Source organism: Pseudochaenichthys georgianus, chromosome 18 (genome assembly GCF_902827115.2).
Source record: "Pseudochaenichthys georgianus chromosome 18, fPseGeo1.2, whole genome shotgun sequence".
NCBI classification, from domain to species: domain Eukaryota; kingdom Metazoa; phylum Chordata; class Actinopteri; order Perciformes; family Channichthyidae; genus Pseudochaenichthys; species Pseudochaenichthys georgianus.
This window is the reverse complement of record NC_047520.1, coordinates 464,620-489,888: the sequence shown is the minus strand read 5'-3', so window position 1 is coordinate 489,888 and position 25,269 is coordinate 464,620. Positions and strand designations below refer to the sequence as shown.

At 39.2% G+C, this 25,269-nt stretch overlaps 1 protein-coding gene across 2 annotated transcripts; it reads right to left on the bottom strand.

Annotated features, from left to right (window-relative positions):
* Positions 1 to 6,025: 6,025 nt before the first annotated feature.
* LOC117463579 (L-amino-acid oxidase-like) lies at positions 6,026 to 24,375 on the bottom strand. 2 transcript variants are annotated; one of them, XM_034105895.2, is made up of 8 exons: positions 24,306 to 24,375; positions 23,795 to 23,857; positions 22,274 to 22,563; positions 18,257 to 18,369; positions 16,160 to 16,361; positions 15,807 to 15,875; positions 15,537 to 15,670; positions 6,026 to 10,769 (listed from the first exon to the last, which is right to left on the bottom strand). In XM_034105895.2, exons 2-8 carry the CDS (start codon positions 23,823 to 23,825, stop codon positions 10,262 to 10,264), a joined length of 1,347 nt encoding a protein of 448 aa, XP_033961786.1. In that variant the 5' UTR covers positions 23,826 to 23,857; positions 24,306 to 24,375; the 3' UTR covers positions 6,026 to 10,261. The 2 variants fall into 2 exon arrangements, with proteins under 2 accessions (XP_033961786.1, XP_033961787.1); XM_034105896.2 differs by having other exon boundaries at positions 23,795 to 23,837; positions 24,306 to 24,349.
* Between the last annotated feature and the right edge of the window lie 894 nt (positions 24,376 to 25,269).

Sequence of the window (25,269 nt, the reverse complement as noted above, 5' to 3'; positions counted from 1 at the left end):
CACACACACACACACACACACACACACACACACACACACACACACACACACACACACACACACGCACGCACGCACGCACGCACGCACACACACACACACACACACACACACACACACACACACACACACACACACACACACACAAATGTTTAGACTAAAAACCTCCACACAGCCGTCAATAACTGTGAAGACCCCGGAGGAAGCAGATCAGGGACCAACACGTTTGGTGAGATGGGAATTTCCTTTTAGATGTTTTATCATATTAAGTATTATTTATGTATGTATTGTATGTTTACTAGGAAGGGTCCGATTACAAACCAAGTTATAACCTAAAATATTGTTGGCCACGGCCCTTCAATATATTTAAAATATCACCATTTTGGCTTAAATGTATTAATTAATGTTTTGAATTATTGGTAATTTGCTCGGAATGTCGTCAATAAAACATCAGACACCAACAGTTTTTATACCAATTTTGAGATATTTCTTCAAGCCTGATATTTATAATTACAGCAGAATGTTGGATATTTAGCACTAATTAATGGATTCCAGGTTCTTCTTCTGCACAAATCGATGGTTTTGTAACATCAATTAAGTTCAGTTCAATCATATTAACAAGTTACGCCTCCAGGGATTGCTATGTTGCTTGTTTGTGATCAATTGGTCCACAACTATTTGATGGATCGCCGTAAAACATTCAAACCCTGTTCAGGATGAATTGTGAAGACTTTGGGGTTTAACTGAATTTGTATCTAGCTGCATCAGCATTTTTACTCGTCTAATACTTTTTGACTAGAAACTAATTCCAATCTGCCTCGATTGCCCTTTCTATCTACTGCTGAAAGATAATGCCCCCCATGCTAAAGGGCACATTGTAAATACCTTACCTGGTAAACCAGGGCTGCCAACATTTGAGTTCAGCTTGGAGTGATTCTTTTTTTGGTGAACCGAAAAAAGAAACGTTCATGTGTCCAGTGTTAAAAATGTATTGAACATTTACAAACTAGGGTTTCCTGTTCCGGGCGCTACAGTGGAATACGCACACACAGTGTACCCGCGACTCTTACAACGAAGGCTCGATAATCAGCTCACAGCATATAAAATGGCATACTGTATAGTTGTAAGCAGAGGTAAAGTGCTATTTTACAAGTGTGGGGGGGGGGGGTCCTCACCTCCTCTAGGCCGGGTCCGGGGGCATGCTCCCCTGGGAAGATTTCTTTTTAAATTAACTATCTAGAATAACTAGACTAAAGTTAACTATCTAAACAGAGTCCCTTACCGCACTGAGCTGTATCTCTCAGTCTGACAGGACAGAGCTCTCCTTCTCCTTGTTTGAGAAAAAGCTTCTAATATACGTTAAGCTAACCAAATGCTAACAACAACAATGCAAATAGTGAGTATGGTAGAAATATACTGTATAATAGTAAAGTTATTGAATATGATGCCATATTTATTGAAGATTTTCCATTATAAATATTCCCCAAAATTATTCAAAAGCATATTCTTCCAAACTCCTTGCTGTAGTATGACACACAGGAGACTATTGATGTGTGTGGTGAGTTTGGTAGTTATAAGCTGTATAATAGTGATTGAATATTATTTTTTCGGAGTTGCACTTTGCAGACGGTCCCTGAGCACTCGTTTCTTCTCCAGCTGCGGAAAGAGACCAATGTAATGTGTCCAGCTCGGAGGACGGCGCATATTGTTTTTTTTTAATCAACATGTGATTGTAGTTCGTTGTCAACCTTACCACGGTATTTAGGAGACGTCATCTGTGTCTGAACAACGTTTTGTTCATGAGTTATTGATCCGTGAAATCAGAATCTCCCAATATCGTTCCAACTTTACTGAACTAAGCCAGAAGACCGTCTCATTTCGTAGACCGCTCGGTTTGCTGTTCCTTCACTTTATTTTTATATACATTTATTTTGGATGAAAACTTAGCGTGAGGCAAGGCAAGTGTGGCGTGAGTGCGTGAGATATGGGTTAATTGCGTGACTCTCACGCTCAATGCGTGAGGGTTGGCAGCCCTGGGTAAACATCCACATGTTAGCATTGTCATTCTGAGCACGTTAGCATGACACAGTTGATTTTTTTCTCTGTCTCTCAGAACTAATGGTATTCCCAGCCTCAGCCATACTTTGTGTTAGCTGTTAATGAGCAAACACTAGCATGCTAAAAGACTAAACTAAGATTGGGAACATTGGTAAATACTATAAACACCCACATGTTAGCATTGTCATTTTGAGCACGTTAGCATGACTGTTAATTGATTCGTCTCTGTCTCTCCCCTCCTCTTCAGGCCTCTTCTGTTTAAAAATGTCCATTAACCATTCATCCTCCACCAATGACTCCGTTTCTCATCAGTCCACCTCCTTGGTTGACTGCACCATCATTGACTACCTGCAATTCACTCTTACCATTACCTTACCAACATCATCTTCCTCATCCCTCCCTCCGTTTTTGTCCTCCGTCTTGGATTCCAGCGTTGGAAACAACAGCGATGTGGTTCCTCATCGGCGGTCACGAATCTGTCTGACTTTGTCACCTACAACTTGGCTGTCCTGGAGCTGATTGGAGCATTAGGGGCCGCCATCACCATTTCCGCCCGCCTCATCGGTGACCCCGTGGTGGCCAAAGCTGGGTTACTCATTTGGATTTCCCCTGGTATGGACAAATGCTTTTCCCAATCCTCTCCTGTGTGGAGCACTACCTCGCTGTGGTCCACCCCATCACCTACCTGGTATTGAAACAGGTGTCCGGTGTCCGAATCAGAAACATCGCGACCGCCTACATTTGGCTGCTGTGCTTCGGGGGGCTGGGTTTCCATTTCCTGCTCAAGGAAGGCTCAAGGTTCTCCTATTTACCAAGCACCTGCCAATTTGCAGTTAATGTAATCTCCCTTACTGTCAGCAGCGTTTCCGTTCTCCGCGTTCTGATTCGACCCCGGCCAGGGGAGGGGGGCGGGGCCAGGAGGCGGGTTAGCCAATCACAGAAGAAGGCCTACCACACCATCCTGATCATAACTGGAGTGCTGTTCTTGAGGTTTGGGGGGAATCTGGTTTGCAATTTGGTAGGCTTCTCTTTCAACAGTGCTCAGTGTGTGGTGGTCCTGTGGTGGTCCTGTTTGCACTGCTGTTCAATGTGCCCAGCAGTCTGGTGTTACTAGAGGGAAAACTACCGGGCTTCAAACACAACCCTGAATCACATTAGTGCAGTGGTTCTCAAACTTTTTCTGTCATTCCCCACTTTGAACAGGTGGGCCTTTTCAAGCCCCACCTGTTCCTCATCGCTCCAATAAAATGGTAGGCCAAGGGATACTTTCAAAAAAATAAAACAAGTCGTGAGCTACTTTTACTCTTTTTTGTTTTTTTGCAGTGTATATATTTAGCACATTTTAACATTATTATATGCTACCTTTAACCTTTGTGTGCTGTTTGGGTCTGTGGGACCCGTTTTCAGTGTTTACTAAAATAAAATGTATTCAATTTAATTATTTTAACCTGCTTTATTTGGTGGTGGACGTCACCTCCTCTAGGGGGGTTCTCACCTCCTCTAGGGGGGTCCTCATGCACCCCCAGGAAGATTTTTTTTAAATGTTGAAGTTGAATGCATCAATTTGGTGCACTTTGAGCTAGGGCTGCACAATTAATCGTATTTGAATCGCAATTACGATTTTGGCTTGCAACGATTATGAAAACAACATAATCGAAATAAAACGATTTTATTTTTTTTAAATAGGTTTTTAATTAGAATTATACTTAAAGTTAAGGGTAATCAACTGTTAAAAATATACTTTTCAAATTATTTTCTTCAATAAATTGATGTTTTCAAAGTTAATCGTTTTTAATAATCGTGATATCAATTATTGACCCAAATAATCGAGATTATGATTTTTGCCATAATCGAGCAGCCCTACTTTGAGCCCAACATGAATGTATGGATACAGCTCTCAACACTCAGATGAAAGGGAGCTGTATACTTTTCAATAATCCAAACATCTTTAGAATATGATCACAACAAATCATTTAAACTTGTTTATTCTTATCTTATGTTACCTAGTAAGCATTCTTTATTTATGCATATTTGACTAATCCCTCCCCTTTTAAACGTTTTACTGTCCTAAAGTACACATTGGAATGATTTCTTACTTTATTTTGTACAACTTTATTAAATAGATAAAGGTGTGCTCTCTCTCTTGCTCTCTTGCTCTCTCGCTCTCTCTCTCTCTCTCTCTCGCTCCACATTGCTTTTCTTCCCGACTGCAATGCTGTTGTGTGTGTGTCTGTGAGAGCGTTTCACATGTGTGTATGAGAGATTTTTACCAGTGGCGAGCCTGTCTCTGAGGGCCTAAGATATTCTACAAAATAATATTTAAAAACATTAAAACAAATTATATTTTTCTTTATATAATTTTCTTAAATATGTTTTTAGTAATATTTGTCATTAGTTTTACCAAAAATAACTCGATTTAATTGTATTTAAAATAACATTTCCAAAGAAATAAATCCTTTGAATCTGCCTATTCAGTTTCTGTTTGAATGTGAAGGGTTACATGAAAGAAGCTCGTCTCTGCGAGGTGAAGACAGGAGCTGATTGGACGGCCAGCTATGAATTCACGGAGGGCCCAGCTGTAGTAACTGAACGAGAGACTAATGTCAAATGACAGTACAATTGACCAATCATATCTTCCCTCTAAATGGGTGGGCTTTATTATCGCGGACTTTATGACAAGTTCCGCCCGCTGTGAAACGTTTCTTGTTTACATAGCAACAACAACTGTCAACAGCGTAAACTCGCCTTCAAAATAAAAGCATGCCAAATTACACTTAAGACATACAACTGCAACGAAAGTAACACAATGCAATATCCTTTTCAATTTCAAAGAACACAAATTGGGTTATTTACAGGTGTAAATGTGTGGTAGAGGGTCGCTTTCATTGATGCGTTTTGCACCCCGGGCCGTTGTTTTTATATTCCACCAGTGACGAAAAAAAAAAAAAAAAGTATTTAAAAAAAAGTATTATTTTGTATTTCTCGACCCACCTATCACATCTCTGCGCCCCACCAGTGGGGCGCGCTCCACACTTTGAGAAACGCTGCATTAGTGTGTGCAATCAGATTGTATATGAGACAAGGCTGAACTACACTAGTGTATGTTGTAATCATTACTAGGGAACTTCTTCTGCTTACGTTTAATGTCAAATTGCTGAGGAATTAGTGCCACCAAATGTTTATCTCAATGTTCCCATTTCCTGATTTTTAACAGAAATGGGTGGAAAACACTTTATGTATATTATGCAAAGCGTTCGATTTTGATGGAAACTTTGGCCATTAGGTACCATTATTACACAACTGACAGGTTAATGGAGTTCGGTCTCTATAGGTCAACTTGTTAACGATACTAAACGTTGGCTAGATTGATTTCAGATAGATGCAAAACAAAAATGCATTCATTGTTGAATGAGAGTTGTATGCATCAAGACAACATTTGACTTGATTTGATTTTATTTCAAACTCTATGTAAATACATTTTCCTCGAGCAACGAGTGACTCCGCGCTCTGACTTGACTGTGAAAATAATGAAAACAATTAAAATTTGCATGACACCATTTACAGTGTAGAGTGACACGAAATCCATCATTTGTTTGACAATATGCAAATAAACCACAGTCCTGCAGCTGTCTGTCGCACATGGTGCCATTAATACACACATAGGTATTAATACATGAGAATCAGATAATAGAGAATCAGAGAACACGGAGAGACAGATCATTAATAACACAGTGACAAGGGGAGTGTTCTTTAATCAATATAACATTTAATATAATTAAAATATCTGCTTTTCAATGTTTTGCAAAAATAATGAATCATCAATACCATTTTAACTATTTTTATAAACCTTAATTTACTAAATATACATATATATAAATATTATGGAATTGTATTATCACATGCTTGAATATAAGAATCTGCATAAAATAAATAAAAAGCTGCTTCTATATATAAACACTGAAACAAATGCTGGTGTTTGTATGGTTTTATTGCTTTAATAATGTGGAAACGAAGGTAGACGTGATTTATTTAAATGCTTTTCCATATTTTATACATAGGCATACGTTTTATAAAATTAGATTAAATATATGTATTAAATGCAAGATGATTAAACACAAAACATGACATATACAGTATGTGTTTTGGTTGAAAAAGCTTTTACATTAAGAATATTTTACATAATTGAACCATTCGGGGAAATCTTTCAGTGCCTCTTCGGCTGCTAAATGGTGGAGGAAAAATCTTTCTCCTGTAACAAAATATCCTTTTATTAATAACGCTCTTGGTGTGCCACAGGGATCAATTCGAGGCCCACTTCTTCTGAAAATAAATTTGAATGTTTTAATTGTTGCATCAGTTAATTAATTTCTCGTCTCCATTTTCTCTATAAAAGCAACCAATCAAAATGTCCGTCAACTCTTCCTCCAATTACCACTGCATGGACTCCAAAGTGGCAATGGTCGTCTACATTACCTTTGGCATCACAAAGATAAATAATATACCTTTATCTTAAGTCACTCCGACATCTTCACCTACCACCTGGCCGCCGTAGAGATGATCCACGGCCTTTAAAACGACCTTTAAAACGCTTTGCAGAAATCTCCACATAATAATCAATCAATGTTTATTTATATAGCCCAATATCACAAATGTTACATTTGTCTCAGTGGTCTTCACAGTGTGTACAGAATACCAGTATGACAATACGACACCCTCTGTCCTTAGACCCTCACATCGTACAAGGAAAAACTTCCAAAGAAAACCCAGTTTAAAGGGAAAAATGGGAGAAACCTCAGGGAGAGCAACAGAGGAGGGATCCCTCTCCCAGGACGGACAGACGTGCAATAGATGCCGTGTGTAAATTGAAAAGATAATACATTTGCAACATAGGTAGTCCAAATGTTTGGAAATGCATGTGTGTAATAGGAAGATGAATCCACGAGGATATCCATCCAGGACCGATGATCCAGGACCACAGCCACGACTCAAGATCCAGCGCTCGCGATCCAGGACACAGGACCACAGGATCATCCATGACTCCGGATCCCAGCGTATATAGACACCAAAAAGAAAGACATTTGGGGAAGCTGGGTTAATCGGAACATGAGAGTACACAGGTATAGACAGCGAGAAGGAAGAAGTAAGATGTCCCCCGACAAACTAAGCCTATATCAGCAAAACTAGGGGCTGAATCTAATCAGCCCTAACTATAAGCTTTATCAAAAAGGAAGGTCTTAAGCGCACTCTTAAAAACGGATAGGGTGTCTGCCGCCCGAACACAAACTGGAAGCTGATTCCACAAATGTGGAGCTTGATAAGAAAAGGCTCTGGCTCCCATTGTACTTTTAGAGATTCTAGGAACAACCAACAACCCTGCATTCTTGGAACGCAATGCCCTAGTAGGACAGTAGGGTATAATGAGTTATTTAAGGTAAGATGGCGCCTGCCCATTAAGGGCTTTGTAGGCGAGAAGAAGAATTTTAAATTCTATCCTGTGTTCTATAGGGAGCCAGTGTAAGGCAGCCAGAACAGGAGTAATGTGGTCCCTTTTCCTAACTCTGGTTAGTACACGAGCCGCAGCATTTTGAATCAGCTGAAGCGACTTGATTGACTTCTTGGTACTCCCTGATAATAAAGAGTTACAATAATCCAGCCCAGAAGTAACAAATGCATGGACTAGTTTCTCTGCATCGTTTTGAGGCAAGATATGCCTGATTTTTGCAATGTTACGTAGATGGAAGTAGGCGGTCCTTGAAATTGATTTTATGTGGGCGTTAAAGGATAAATCCTGATCAAATATAACACCAAGATTCCTTACAGTCTCACTGGAGGCCAAATTAATGCCATCCATAGTTAGTATATCTTTAGATAATTTGTTTCGTAGATTCTTCGGGCCAAGTACAATAACTTCAGTTTTGGTCGTGTTTAACATCAAAAAGTTTAAGGTCATCCACGTTTTTAAGTCCTTAAGGCAGTCTTGAATTTTATTTAGATGATTAATTTCATCAGGCTTGATTGATAAATATAGTTGAGTATCATCCGCATAACAATGAAAGTTTACAGAATGATTCCTTATAATATTGCCTAACGGAAGCATATATAATGTGAACAAAATAGGTCCGAGCACTGAGCCCTGTGGCACTCCATGGCTAACTTTGGTTTGCTTGGAAGATTCATCGTTAACACGTACAAACTGAGAGCGTTCAGATAGATAGGACCTAAACCAGCCTAAAGCAGTTCCCTGTATGCCAACTAAGTGCTCTAGTCTTTGCAATAGGATATCATGGTCGATAGTATCAAATGCAGCACTGAGATCGAGCAAAACAAGAATAGAGACAAGTCCCTTGTCTGAGGCTATTAGAATATCATTTGTGACTTTAACCAGAGCTGTCTCTGTGCTATGATGTGTTCTAAAGCCAGACTGAAAATCTTCAAATAAATCATTGTTTTTTAAGTAATCACACAGCTGTTTTGCGACCGCTTTTTCAAGAATTTTTGAGAGGAACGGAAGATTAGAAATAGGTCTATAGTTGGCTAAAACCTCTGGATCGAGGTTGTGCTTTTTAAGAAGCGGTTTTATCACTGCTACTTTGAATGATTGTGGAACATTGCCTGATAATAAAGACATATTCATAATATTTAATAAAGAAGTGCTAATTAATGGAAAAACTTCCTTCAACAGCTTAGTTGGAATTAGGTCTAACATGCACGTTGATGGTTTAGAAGAGAGAATCATTGAATGTAATTGTTCAAGCTTTATGGCTGAAAAGCATTCTAGTTTACTATCTAGTGTAATATTAGAACTTACGATTCCGGGAGCTGTTGATAACACTATACTGGTCAAAGGCAAGAGGTCATTAATTTTGTTTCTAAGAGTAACAATTTTATCGTTAAAAAAGCACATAAAATCATTACTACTGAGTGCTATGGGAATAGAAGGCTCAATGGAGCTGTGGCTCTCTGTCAGCCTGGCTACAGTGCTGAAAAGAAATCTTGCATTATTCTTATTCTCATCTATTAATGAAGAGTAGTAGGCTGCTCTCGCTTTACGCAGTGCTTTCTTATATTCATTGAGAGTAATATGCCAAATTAAACGAGATTCTTCAAGTTTAGTGGAACGCCATATCCTTTCAAGTTGTCTAGACTTTTGCTTTATTTTGCGGGTTTCGGCATTATGCCATGGAGCTAATCTATGTTGTTTTATTTTCTTCTTTTTCAAAGGAGCAACAGAGTCTAATTTTATTCGCAGCGCATCTATAGCACTATCAACAACATGATCAATTTGGGGTGGTGTACATTTTGTATAAGTTTCCTCCCCTACATGCAGACATGCTATCAAGTTAAGTATTGGTGGAATCTCTTCCTTAAATGTGGCTATAGCACTAACAGATAGGTTTCTGCTGCAAGAGCTTTTGACTAATGCTTTGTAGTCTTGTAATAGTACTTCAAAAGTTACTAAGAAATGGTCGGATAAAGCAGGATTATGCGGTTCGACTAATAGTTGCTCAATTTCAATACCATAAGTCAGAACAAGGTCGAGAGTGTGATTATAGCAGTGGGTTGGTTTATTTACACTCTGACAGAAACCAACAGAATCTAATATAGAGTTAAATGCAACAGTAATAATAATGTGGAGGAAATTCTTAAGAGAAACTGATAAATGATTCATGGACAAAGTTTGTCTTTTGTTATGTTTAATAAAGTAATAAAGAAAGTCTATATAGAATTAAAATCAATCCCAAATGCAGGAACAGAGCAGCTTCATCATCAGGATGAAATGGCTTTGACCCCAGAACACAGCTTACAGTCTCATTATATGTAGAGAGAATATTCAACTGGTCCCACCCTTAAATTCTCTCAGGCATTATCTAAACATCCCCATCATTAAACTAAACCATTAAACCTCCCAGTGCTCAACCATTTGCAAATCCACCTTTTGCCCTTCCTGAAAGGTCAAACATATGTCCCTGTGAAACACACACAGGACTAAGACTTCAATTTAACAGAGTAAAAGGCAATCATATTTTTCAATAGTTTAGAGATAAACAGTTTTTATCATGCTTTATTCGATATTTTTTTGCAACTACTTTCTATTTCAACTTAGATGAAATGAAATAATGTAAAGTAAGACAAAATCAAATACGGTTTATTGCGGTGATAACTATTTATATAAATAAGTATATTGCAAGATGACAAACAGGAATGTTTATCGGGGCACTTTACAGACCTTGAGGTCTTCGTCGCTCACTCCCAGGAGGAGGAGGGAGTCCTCGGCCCAGGTGTAGGAAGCCAGCAGAACCCCGATGTTCTTATTGTTCGGGAAACTGTGACTCGGGTAGTAGATGAACCGAGAAGGACCGACGGTGATGCTCTTCCCGCCTCGGATGCCGTCCTTCAACCAGAACTTCTCTCTAAAAGTGAGGATGATCTTAGTGGAGCTTCCGTAGTGGACGCCCCTCAGGACTTCCGTCTTTTTATTGGACAGAGGTGGATCAAAGTCCATGAAAAGGGCAGCTTTGGCCGTGGTGGTCACCAGGACAACGTCAGCATGAAGGTCAGTAAGAGGAAGTTCTCGATCGGTCTGATAGGACACGATGACCCCTCGATCTGATTGGCGGATACGTTTCACCTTAGAGTTGAGGAGGATGGGGACGTGGAGGACATTGAGGAAAGCTGTGGTCAGCAGATCAGACCCGCCCGTCACCTCATCGTACCTGTAACAGAAAACAATTGTAGTCTCCTTGTATCAGCCACAAATGTAGGTAATATGTGATCGATGACCTCTGGATTTCTCTATACAACCCAGTCTAACGGCATTTCGTGTTCACCAACACGATTTTTAATCTATTGATTTGTGTACACCAACACGATTTGCCCCGGCACGTCTTTTTCTCCGGTCGGGTCGTGGAAGACCGGAAGCTGTGTGGTTCATAAAAACATGTTCTTACTCAATATCAAGCCACAATTATGCTTTTATTTTAAATCGTATAATTTCGGACTTTTGTTGCCGTCTGTGAGGAAAATAAATGGGGCTCAGACAATAAATGGGGCTCAGAGCCTCAGAATACGGAAATCTGTATTTTTAAATATTTTCTTCCTTCTAATTCGTTATTCTTTTCAAAATAACACACTGTTATTTACTCACCAATAACACACAATTATCCTTGCTTTTATTTATTGGTTTAATTCCATAATCTCGGGCTTTTTTGGTGTCCGTCAGGAACTGAATTTCAAAATAAAAATAACCGGAAACAGACATAGGCCTGTAAGGGACATTTCGAGCATCATTGCGATTGTCAACATTTCTGAGTTTAGGATGGCCGAAGACACTACACTACCCATAATCCCCAGCTATCGTTTAGGACTACAGTCCCCGTAAGGTTACGCAGAGCGTCAAATAGCTATGTGAAATGGAACGAAACCACGCCAGCCTATCCAAAACTGGAATCGAACACCCTCCCAGAACTACACATGCTGGCTATTGTGTTTCGCAAAATGTTCTATGGGACGTCTCTACTGAACGTTTTCGTGTTTCCCACAATTAGAAGTTGCCAGTATTAAACACATTGGTGTTATCAAATGTAAAACATATAATTAATAAATGGGTGAAAATCGCTTGTGTCCATAATGCGCAGCATTAATATATACCCACATGACAGCTCATTGATACTTTGTAATTCTACTCCACTACAATTCAGAGGTTAACCTGGTATTTTTACTCCACTACACTTATTTGAGTTACTTTGCAGATTCTGATTAATTATGTGAAATATAAACAACCCTTAAATCAGACTTTAGTTACACCTGAGTAAAATTCAGGTAAGGTGATTGTCAAGTGCCAACAATCAGGAGAGATATTTGATAGTTGGTGCTTGAGAAGACTAAACATGTATCTGCAATTGACATGAATGGAAACGAGTAATAAAGTATATTCATTACTCGTTATTCTATACTAATAGTTAATTAAAGACTGTATATTATGGCTATTTTGCACATCCCTTTCAAGATTTCAAGATGTTCAAAAGGTTTATTGACATATCATATACACAACTACGGTGTAGTTATGCAATGAATGAAACACTTGGGTCACAGGTTCCTCAACAGTGCATTACAAGACATCTATCAATATGTGTGTACCTCCACCATTAAACATATTCATATTCTGCACATTTCTTATTCTATCTACATACATAAGAGTATAATTCATATGTATAATATCAGTTAAAATAAGTGCTTCAACATAGTTAACATTGCAGGAAAGCAATATATTAGACGTTAAGTACTTTGTCAGGCTTAATATTTATCTGTAGATAGATACCCCCAAAGTTTTTTTCTTATTTAAAAGAAGACCTTAATCAGTTATTTAATGTTTGAATAAAGGTTAATTCGTTTTTCTGTTTTGCACCTCCTCCTATTAATATATTTGTACATCCTGCACTAAACTGTTTTATTGTAGAGATCACTTATAGTATCTTCTTGATTTTTTATATTCTATATTTCTATCACAGACCTTCTACTTTCCCCCTATGAAAGTATGTACTCTTCATATTTTTATTCAAATAATATTTGATGGAAACAATATTAAGAGTACATTATTGTTTTTATGTGTTATTATAACACATAAAAACAATAATTCAATAACGTGTTTTAACCACTAGGCAGTGCACACAAGGTACACACAGCCATAATAACTTTGTTTTATTAGTGTAGGACACGTTTTATTCATACTTTCACATAATTTTCCAGCATATTGCTATACTATTTCAGACTCAGTATTTACATTCTTACATTCAAAGAAAATCAGTAATATCTTTAAAAACTACAGTCCTTTTATATCAGCTGTGCACCGTTATGGTGTAAATATAACCTATCTATGAATTAGATCAAATGTAAAAGTCAGCCGAATTAGTGTTGATACTGCAAGGAGACGTATTGTGTGAAGAGAAATTGAAGATGTTGTTTACTTGTTGAATATATTTATGATCCACGTCAAGTATTCAGTTTCGGCGCCATTTTCTCAGTTTTTCCAAAGTTCTTCTCATCAGGGCTCTATAAATAAAGAACTACAGCAGATCAGTAATATACAATGCAGCCGAACCGTGTATTACAATGCCGTTATGTGATGACTTTCAAAGAGAAAAGCAAGAACACTCGGAATTAAGTATTCTTTTAAAATGTTTTCCGGATTTCATATCATATAAACACCAAATCCCAGCATGCATTGCGGCTAAAACATCCAATAAGTGAGCTTAAAACCATAGCTGAGGATCTTGGGTAATCGCTCGAAATGCCTACGTCTGTTTCCGGTTATTTTTATTTTGAAATTCAGTTCCTGACGGACGCCAAAACAGCCCGAGATTATAGAATTAAACCAATAAATAAAAGCAAGGATAATTGAGTGTTATTGGTGAGTAAATAACAGTGTGTTATTTTGAAAAGAATAACAAATTAGAAGGAAAAAAAGATTTAAAAAATACAGATTTCAGTATCCTGAGGCTCTGAGTTCCATTTATTTTTCTCACAGATGGCAACAAAAGTCAGAAATTATACGATTTCAAATAAAAGCAATAACTGTGGCTTGATATTGAGTAAGAACATGTTTTTATGAACCACACAGCTTCCGGTCTTCCTCGACCCGACCGGAGAAAAAGACGTGCTGCAGGCAGTAGAAATACATTGCTTTTAAAATCGTGCTGTGCAACACGAAAAAAAGGGGCAAATCGTGTTGGTGAACACGAATCAATAGATTAAAAATCGTGTTGGTGAACACGAAATGCCGTGAGACTGGGTTGCTCTATATGTGTGCCATTGGAGAGGCAATAAAACACATATTCACAGCACTTTATGATCTTTGAACTAAAAAAGCTAACGTTAGGCTATAAAGGAACTACAGCACGGTCACATGACTTCACGTCACCACCACTAAGCTAAAGGTGGCTAATGTTGAGCTACATGTATAAAATAACTACAGCACGGTCACATGACTTCACGTTAACACCGCTAAGCTAAAGGCGGCTAATGTTGGGCTATAAAGGAACTACAACACGGTCACATGACTTCAAGTCACCACCGCTAAGCTAAAGGTGGCTAATGTTGGGCTATGAAGGAACTACAGCACGGTCACATGACTTCACGTCACCACCGCTAAGCTAAAGGCGGCTAATGTTGGGCTATGAAGGAACTACAGCACGGTCATATGACTTCACGTCACCACCGCTAAGCTAAAGGCGGCTAATGTTGGGCTATAAAGGAACTACAGCACGGTCACATGACTTCACGTCACCACCGCTAAGCTAAAGGCGGCTAATGTTGGGCTATGAAGGAACTACAGCACGGTCATATGACTTCACGTCACCACCGCTAAGCTAAAGGCGGCTAATGTTGGGCTATAAAGGAACTACAGCACGGTCACATGACTTCACGTCACCATCGCTAAGCTAAAGGAGGCTAATGTTGGGCTATAAAATAACTACAGCACGGTCACATGACTTCACGTCACCACCGCTAAGCTAAATGTGGCTAATGTTGAGCTATAAAATAACTACAGCACGGTCACATGACTTCACGTCACCACCGCTAAGCTAAAGGCGGCTAATGTTGGGCTATAAAGGAACTAAAACACGGTCACATGACTTCACGTCACCACCGCTAAGCTAAAGGTGGCTAATGTTGGGCTATAAAAGAACTACAGCACGGTCACATGACTTCACGTTACCACCGCTAAGCTAAAGGAGGCTAATGTTGGGCTATAAAGGAACTACAACACGGTCACATGACTTCACGTCACCACCGCTAAGCTAAAGGTGGCTAATGTTGGGCTATAAAGGAACTACAGCACGGTCACATGACTTCACGTCACCACCGCTAAGCTAAAGGTGGCTAATGTTGGGCTATAAAGGAACTACAGCACGGTCACATGACTTCACGTCACCACCGCTAAGCTAAAGGTGGCTAATGTTGGGCTATAAAAGAACTACAGCACGGTCACATGACTTCACGTCACCACCGCTAAGCTAAAGGAGGCTAATGTTGGGCTATAAAGGAACTACAGCTCGGTCACATGACTTCACGTCACCATCGCTAAGCTAAATGAGGCTAATGTTGGGCTATGAAGGAACTACAGCTCGGTCACATGACTTCACGTCACCACCGCTAAGCTAAAGGAGGCTAATGTTGGGCTATAAAGGAACTACAGCTCGGTCACATGACTTCACGTCACCACCGCTAAGCTAAATGTGGCTAATATTGGGCGTGATGACGTTTAGTTGTCTCGTTTAGACACTTGTAAGCAACAGCCATTTTTGGTTACCAGTAGGTTATTATCTGTCGTATTTTATGTCGTAGAACAAAACGTGAATATTTGATAAGCTTGTCTTCGAGAGGAGGAACAGTAAGTGGTTAATTTCCTAATTAAAGACTTATTGCTGCACTGCTCTAGCCCGTAAATGAATTCAGGAAAAAGTTAAACATTGAAACGGTACTTGATGGTGCTATTGACGTCGCTACGGAGGTAGATAGCCTCGGTCAGAGCCAGGTTCATCAGGCTATCTTGGTTCAGTAGGTCTCCGATCATCCTTATCGCCTCCTGACTCATGTCTTCTCCATTCAGATAATCCTGGCAAACAGATGTTTTTTACATTATAGTCATTATCTTTAAATATTCTGTCTTTCATCAAAGCAAAACGTGTTCTACCCTTGTACAACGTGCATTGGAAGTACATACAATTAAAATAAATAAGAATTTAAATTACCTCCAAAGAGTACTGGTCGTACTTCTGGAGCGCAGCTTTGCAGCCATGTGTCTTCACGTAATCTTTCACCTAGATAGAATATTATTAACATCTCAGCTGTTATTTGGTATTTGTACTGTATGCATATTGTGGGTGAGGAACAATACCAAGCGATAATAAATAAAACAAGTCATAGAAAATCTGAGTAGCAATCATTCAATATTGAATATTCTCTTTTGTGATATTAGTTAAATTAATTTGCCAGTATTATTATTATTTTCATATTTTTTTACTTTTATATATAATCTTATTAAAATTATTATTATTAATATTATTATTATTATTCCATTTTATTGTGTTTATGTGCAATGTACCTTCTGCAGAGCTCCCTGCATTAGCTGGTCTGCAGACTTCCCCCTCTCGCTCTTCCACACGTTATACTCCAGGATGTTTGGATCAGCCTTCACAGCGTACGTCTTCTTCAGCAGCCCGTTCACCAGGATGAACGTGTTCACGTCCTCCATGATGAATGGATTCAGCTTCACCCCCAGTTCTTTAGCAAACCAGCGGACGATGCTGCCAACAGACGCATTCACATGTTTCAGACTTAAAGGTCTCCTATCATGCAAAATGCACTTTTTGATGTCTTTTCTACATAAATGTGTCCCCGGTGTGTCCCTGGTGTGTCCCTGGTGTGTCCCCAGTGTGTCCCCGGTGTGACCCTGGTGTGTCCCTGGTGTGTCCCCGGTGTGTCCCCGGTGTGACCCCGGTGTGTCTGGAGACTCTCTAAGTGTCAGATAATATACCCCTCTCTCTTTTCCTCCGTACCCGCATCGCTAAAAACGGGGGATCAACGGAGCTGATCCAGATTTGCTGCGTCTTGACGACATTACTAAAATGTGGGCGGGCTTTACCCCCACGGGCCAATCAGAAACGTTGCTGTCAGAAACAATGAGATGTGTTTTGGACGTAATACGGTCTGTGTTTTCATTAGCATTGCTAACACTCAGAGCCAGTGGTGTAGTGGGCGTTGGACGCTGTACCCCCACTTATTTGAAGCATGATTTTTTTTAGTCTAATAAATATAAAATCATTGCCAGTGTTATCAGTTCCAATTGTATTTGTTGTAATAATGACGAAAACATAATAGGCATATTTCACAGTAATTATAATAAAATGTAGCATGTGTGTGTGTGAGGGGCAGCATCGTGTGTGTGTGTGTGTGTGTGTGTGTGTGTGTGTGTGTGTGTGTGCATTTTTATTATTTGTCCCGCGTCCCACAAATTGAGACAATGTCCCACATTTGAGTGACAGTCGCGCAGAAATGCCGGCTCGGTTCGCTGACGGCTGGCACCGCCCTTTATTATTATATTTTTTAAACGGCACCATGTAAGTTGCGCTGACAGGTCCACAGTGTACCCCCCGTTGACAGTTCACGAGTGCGTCCATAGTGTCTCCCCCCCCCGTCCACCCCCGAACCCGTCAACCCCTCCATTGCTCAGAGCTAACCTGTACAGGAGAGAGCATGTGTGTGAAGAAGCAGGAAATCAAAAGGAAGTCACCTTGTGGTAAACCTGAGAGAGAAAAAGAGTTTGAGTTCCATCCTGTTTCAGAGAGAATCCTTGATGTGATTTTGATTTTTAAAGCTATAGACCCAGAATCAGCACTTTAGTAACAGCTGAAATAGAGGGACTTGAGGCTAGAATGGGTGATCTGTTTGGTATTTTGAGCAAAACACTTCACTTTATACATTTTTGATAGATCTGAAACCTATAATATATGCCTTAATAGGAGACCTTTACGGCCCGTCTACACAGCAGCGTTAAACAAATCTTCCAACGCTTCTCCAACGCTTCTCTGCCCATTCACTTTGAATGGGGTGACGTCACTTTGCCTCGCTTTTCCCCGAACTGCATTGTGGGGAAGCAAAGCGAAGATTTCCAGGATTTTCAGGATTCAAAAGTTGAGCAATGTTCAACTTTTGAATCTGAGCTGGAAGCGCCAGCCAATCAAATCCCGTGTATGCAAATCTGACAGTAGAAGCGCTAGCCAATCAAACCGCGTGTAAGCTGGGAGAGCCAGACCGCAGTTCATTTCCTCATATTCCAAACGAGAAGTTACGGTAGCAAATCACCCGGTTCTTTACGACCAGACTATTAACAGGATACAAACCGGAGGAACCAGCATGGAGGGAGGTGGCCGAGACAGTGGGTGAAACTGGTAGGTTTTCGCCTGTTTGGGGAGTTTATATATATATATATATTGTTCGCATAAAATCACCGGGGTTTTTTGCTTTGTATGTTGGGGGCAGGAGATTCATGTGATTGGTTGTTGGTCGTGTTGCTTTCAAAAAATCCCCAAGCTTTCAGACACGCCCAGCTCCAAGATTTTCAAGATTTTTTCAAAGCTGCTGTGTGGATGTACCGTTAAGGTGAATCAGATTTATTTCTTCAAACTTGTCTTGAACTCACTGTTGAAAGCTGGGGATCCTCATGGCTCCAAGCTCGGCGAACCATCCCTCCTCCTCGTTCCTGTGGGTATGGACCCGGCCTCCAACACGCTCACTGGACTCTACTATGGTTACCTTGTACATATAAAAATAAAGTCATTAAATGTGTGATTTCACCCAAAAAAACAACCTTTAAATTAAGTCTTTATTCAGTCTTCAGTGTGTTGCATCCTTTAAGGAGCCTTGGGGGTTTCCTTGTGCATCTGACAATAAAAGCTTCAAATCATGAGAAATAGTTTTTTAACCTGTTGAACCCCATCCCTGTTTTTCAGGTTTCAGGCTCGAAAATGACATTCCCAGAACAAATGACCATATATTCTAAAAGGGTTACATTAATAATCGTTGTTCTCAAAGTAATGATAAACCTGTGAGTTGGATGCAGAAAAGTCAGAATCAATATAGATGTTTTTTATTTAAAGAAAATTCAGATTGAACACAGTAAAAAACTGTAAATGATAGTGTCCGTCCAAAAATAATTGTTGTACTTGGATGATGGTAAGGTAGACTAAAAGCTTTAGGAATCCAAAGTACAACATATAATAAGTACCCTGTATCAAGATTGATGCAAAACAAGTGACATGTGACCTTTTTAGAGAGGTTTAGCAAAAAACTCCACCTCTGAGGTGATTTGGGTGGAAATCGCAGTTTTTACCGTTTCTCTGGAACCCATTGGTCGATGTTGGTGATTGACATCTCTTTTTGACCAGTAGAGCCAATAGAATAGAAGGAGAATTTCCACATACACACCGACGTTACCAAAAAAAAGTGGGGGCTTCGCGCATGCAGTTTTGCCCAGAGCGAAGCTATGGAGTCAGATCTGGGTCCAGGGCTCGACATTAAGGATGGCCCGATGGCCCGGGGCCATCTAGCATTTAGCTCGGGCAATGAAGCCTCACCTGCTGGTGGCCCGATCGGGCAATCTATTATGCCAGTATCATGCAGCTCGCGGATCCAGTAATGAGTGACCCGACAGTAAAACTAAACATATCTATAACTAGTTTAGGTAGTTTGAGAGGTAATTAAAATAGCTACGTGTGATATTCTAACCTGAAGTGTGTGTGTTGTCCGCTCACCGCTGCATGTGATGCAGAGCTGCGTGTCGACTCGTCAGCAGCAGCAGCAGCAGCAGCAGGTGATCTCTCTCCCGTCAGATTAGACTTCACTCGCGTTCATGTCCATATCGATCAGATCCAGCTAGTTCTAGCTAATGATATGACTACCTGCTTATTAAAAGACACCTAAACAATAAGTGTTGCTATGCAACCGGGTGAGGCCACAAAGTATAGCGCAGCATTATGCATTTGTTTACATGCCCACCGGAACCCCGAGGCATTACCAACAGATCAACGCACAATCAACCCATACAGGACATCTCTTTCTCCACATTAAGTGTTAGACATTAGAGTTGACTAAACTTGTCTGTCACATAAGTGGCGCAACTGAATACTACCCGGACAATGAATCGAATGCAACCACATTTTCGCGGGAATTTCAGTTTGTTACGGATTCTGATGCTGAATACATAATGATCAAATAATTTAAAGTCAGAGTGTATTACAATGTTTCTTAGTCCACCAAAGCAAGGTGAACAACCTGGAAAGAAGAGAAAGACTGAGCTGCAGCCCCCCCCCCCGAAAAAAGAGAATCAAAGTCATAGGTATGTGCCCAATAATATTTTCTTCAAAGTAAATATTCAATATTTTTTCTTCAAAAGTAAATATTTTCTTCATAAGTAAATATGGGCATAACATGTTTTAATAGATCATTTTTTTATGGTGGTCCAGAGACAGGAATATAATTTCACATTTGTTATGATATAAATGATTTTTTTATGGTGGTCCAGAGACAGGGATTATAATTTGACATTTTGTATGTGTTTGCAGATGTGCTCATCAAGCACCTGGAGAAAAGATTCCAAGATCTCCAGAAAGGGAGTGTCCCTTCAAAATGTTCCATCTTCAACCCCAGTCAGTGGCCCTCTGACAGACAGAGGGCCACTGAGTCGTTGAATCAGCAAACACAAACAAGAAGAAGTGAAATTAAGAATAAAATTGAAATTGTACAATATAATATTGTGGTGGTTCATCTTATAATTCTAGAGAATGCACCAGACAGCATCTAAGACCTGCAGGTCCCCCAAACCTTTCGTGAGTCATTTCGTCCGCGCGCATTTTTCAGGGCCATCTCTATTGGACTCAGGGCCATCTGTAAATTAGCTTAGATGGCCCACAGGGCCATCTCCCAAAATCCTTAATGTCATGCCCTGGGGTCAATATTCTAGCGCGCAAAACAAGCTACTCAAGCAGAAAATGTGCTTTTACACGCGCATGAAATGACCCTCGCTCGCAGAGGCAGCCCTCTTGCTCGCTCGCGGGAGTGTCAGCCTCACTCGCTCGCGGAGTCTGTCTACACGCGCGTGAAAAGTTTCTGACACTTTGGGGCGGAGCCACTGGACTTTGATTGACAGGAACCCCGGAGTTGCCTAGTTTGATAAATGCCTGAACTACCAAGAGCCGAGGAGTGACAGCTGCAAGATCTGTTGGACGAGATTGAATGGTAAAGATGTCCATAACAAACTATTATATTCGTAAAGTGTACACCTAATATATGTGTATATATGATATATGTGTATATAGATATATATATCAATTATTTTTATATAAAACAATATATTTTTCAGTGGGCTGTATCTGTCGAAAACTGCTAGCTACTGTCTGCTGTACGCACCTAACCTACATTTATAAGCTAGGTACAAATATGTTGGATCCTTAACAGCTATGCTGTGCCCATGTATGGGATCGTTTTACAGTACCAGGTCCATCCTCTGTTAGTGACTGACAGGATGACATAAGAAAATGAAGGTCCACACAGTGTTATAACATGTAGAAAACAAGTTAACCTAGAAGCCATGTACTGTAATAAATACATATATATATATATATATATATATAGTTCGTTTTAAGATCATTGGTTGTCTTTGGAGTAGACAACAAACATAGTTGCATGTCCTCACTAAGCATCATTACATATTCATTGAATATCGAAAATAAAAATGGCCAATCATACCAACACGTTCCAGCTAATATATCTATATGCTTGTCTACTTTAACTGGAAAAACTCTGAAAAAATACATGAATTATCTCTGAAATTGCAATATTAACACACGTCACTGGGTTTGTTTCAACCCAGTGACGCCATACGAGCGATACCAAAAGGAAAGACGGGGAAATGGCTTTGACACCTGAAGATATACGTAAGATGTAAGTGATGATTTCAATGTTGTCTTTCTCAACAAAAGTCAGGTGTAGCGTTGGGCGTCTGCTGAGGAAATAAATGATCTAAGCTAGCACTAAGTGAGTCTGTCGACTAAGATTGAATTATATCAGCCAGAACAGGAACACCAGGGTCTCAATTGTGGCCCCCCAGCCGTGCCTCCTGTCCTGACCCAGGAGGTCCAGCAGCACCTTCAGGGACTCCCTGCTCAGCCTGAAATCAGGGTGTGTGTCCTGGTCTTTAAAAAACCTGTCCAGGACAGAGACGCTTAGGTTGACCCTGCAGTGCAGGGGCCTTGGCTGGTCGAGGGCAAGGTTGAGAAAAAAGGGTTAAATAAGTGAAGAGAATTTTTTTTCTGTATTTATGTGTATAAATATATCTCTCTTGACATGTTTATATATATATGTTTATTGATATATACACACATACATATATATGTATATATACTTATATATATACACTCATAAATAGCATGGGAAAGGGGGTGACCTAACGCAAGAGAAGGGTTAAGTCATGATAAACAGTTTAAAAGGTATATTTGGAGCATGCACCTGGTTTTATAAAGCAATTTTCACGACCGAAATTTCATTTTAGAACCTTTAAATCATTAGAAATAGTTTTATAAAGCATTTTCCCCCCTTAATTCCTATTTTAGTGTCCTTAGATCATGATAACTAGTGTATGAAGTGTATTTGGAGTGTGCACCTGGTGCCCGGCGTCCTGCAGCAGCTTTGCAGCCGTCAGTCCTGCAGCCCCGGCCCCGACAATGGCCACGTGATGGGAGGAGTGGATGTGAGGAAGGCCGGTCTGCACCGTCTTCAGGAGAACATCGTAGTCTTTGTCGTGAAGACAGTCCTTCAGATGTTCCTCCAGATGTTCCTCCAGATGTTCCTCCAGATGTTCCTTCAGATGTTCATCCGGGTGTTCCTCCAGACTCCCAGCAGCTGATGATGTGCTTCTGAGGCACAGAGTGAGCAGCAGCAGCCGGACGACACCTGGAAACACAGATATTATTATTATTATTATTATTATTATTATTATTATCTATGTTTATCTATTATTTTTATAATAGTCAATGAAGAGAGGGCAATTGAATCTCAGCCTCCGTGCTTCCCTTAGTGCTTAAATAATCGATACAGCATAGTATTGCGATACCTTGCATGGTGATATTGTATCTATACACGGATACCAAGTATCAATATTTTATTATATAAACTTTTATCTTCGTATATATATTTCTTTTTCTTCTATAAACTGTAGCATATCCCTCCGAAAGACGGTCGTATAACGGGAAGTTACGTTAAGACATGTATACAATTGCAATGAAAGTAACACAAACAATGCCATCTCCTTTTCAGGTTCAAAGAACACACATTGGGTTATTTACATAAACTATTCATATTGCAAATACATGTTTTAACCAGGAAGGGAAGACGGACATGGATATGACCCATGTGATTTGCAATATCGCAATATATCGTATCTCAATACTTAGCATATCGTAGAATCGCAATACTATCGTATTGTGGCTTAAGTATCGCGATAGTATCGTATCGTGGGGAGCCTGGTGATTCCCACCCCTAGTGCTTACAAATAAATAAGAATTTAGTGCAAAAGAAACATTTAAAATATGATGTATTAAACAAAGAACAGGTGTATCAAATATGGCAATATTAAAGAACACTAATGAAGAACATAAGTTAATAAACAAAAAAGTCTCAGATTTATCAATTCAAATTAATGTTTTTTAAAGTTTCTAAAGGGTTATAAAATATGGCAAAATAATAAAAGTGCAAAGCAAATGAAAGAAAGTCGATTTAATTAAGAAGAATACTTTAACTAATCATTAATCTGATGATTTCCTTTTTTAATGTGGATAAAATAAGGCAAAAGCCTGAATACATGTCATTTATTTTAACAGTCAATACAAAGTCAAGTCTACATGTTTAATGACTTGCACTTGAACCTAGTGGGTTTATATCCTCACTTCCTTTAACACAGCATGTGACCTGTAAAATACTTCCTGTGAAATCCTTGTTTTTCATCATGCGGTGATGAATGATAACTGAAACCATGAACTCAGAAAGCAGAACAAGTGAGCGCAGCAACATCTGCATGAAAAACTCTCAACAGACATTATTTTATCAGACATCATTTTAAAAGATGTCTTTCTTTCTTTCTGATATTGTGAGTAAAAACACAATATTGCTGCAAGAAAATACTCACAGGATTTCCACTTCATTGTCTGAGGATCCATCAGCTCAGCTTTCTGAAGAAGGGAAACAGGAACTAAAGCAGGCAGACATCATTACATCCTGTAAATGTACAGTATCTCATCTTGTAAAGTGACGAGACAAACACCGTTTACAGTTATTAAGAAACACACCAGAAGGATCTTTCAGCCGCAGTATTACCTGTGAGTGAGTGTGTGTGTGTGTGTGTGTGTGTGTGTGTAGTATATATATATATTTAAAAGCATATATTGGCTTATTATGTTTTCCTTTGTTTATCTTGTTTTATACATTTAATGTTTTCATATTCCTCCTCATATATATACATTTATGTTTTCAATAAAGCTTTTAATATTTTATTTCTATTATGTTTACACCAACTCTCCCTTCAGGGTCTGGTTACTTCCAATCTAGGCTGTGTCATCTTTATAAATTAATCTAAGACACATCTTGCAGATAATATATCAATATTTTAACAAACTTAATAACAAATAAAGTAATCTTACCTTTGTTGGAGCCTAAACAACAGCCGGTGCCGTCACAGAGAGCGGAGGTGGAATGAAGCCCTCCTTTATACCCCAGTCTCCTCTGACCTCAGAGGGCAGGACCTTTGCATCGGCCAAGGTTCTCTTTCCCAAGTCTTCACATTTATGATACATTTAGCAATCAGGTTGATGTCCTCTCGTGTTAACAATTCTAGTTCTTTAACACCTAGCATGCACTAGAACATCAGTGGAAATGTATTGTTGGGGGGGATTGAGGGTATTCAAACACAAATCAGCCACAAATTATATAATACAACAAAATGATGTGAAAATATTAATATTTTTATTTTGAAGAAGTTTTTATTCAACCTCTAGTTCCCTCTATATATCCAAATATATATAATATATTTATATATATGATTTTGTTTTACTAACTATACAACAAAATCAGTCGAATAAAAAACGTAAGATATTGTTTCTATTTACTTATTTTGGAAGACTTTAGTAACTCACTGAACAAAACATGTAATTCTTACAAAGAAAGGAAGAACAGGTATTAAAAACCTCGCTCAGTAAAATGTTATTTAATCCATGTTATCTTTGACTTGTTTGTATATGTGGTGAAAAGTGCAACTGTTAAAGGACTGCATTATTACAGAGCTTAGATAAATCATTATCAATACAAAATCCCTCAAACGTTCATGTGAACACCTGCTCTTAGTCACCTTTCAAATATAAACTTTTAACACTCTGGAAGCATCATTCAACGTTCACTTTATTAATTAAATATACGTTAAAATCTGGGTTTGTTTTTTCTCATATTGTACTCTCATCAGCTGGTCGACATGTGTTCTTGGTAATTTCTCCAAAAAGTGAACTGAAAAGAGGAAATAAAGGGCAGATTTATTTTATTATTGAGTCATTTGGGATTTCCTCCACTGACCAAGAATTTTTTCGTTTCCTATTTACTTTATTTTTCATTGTG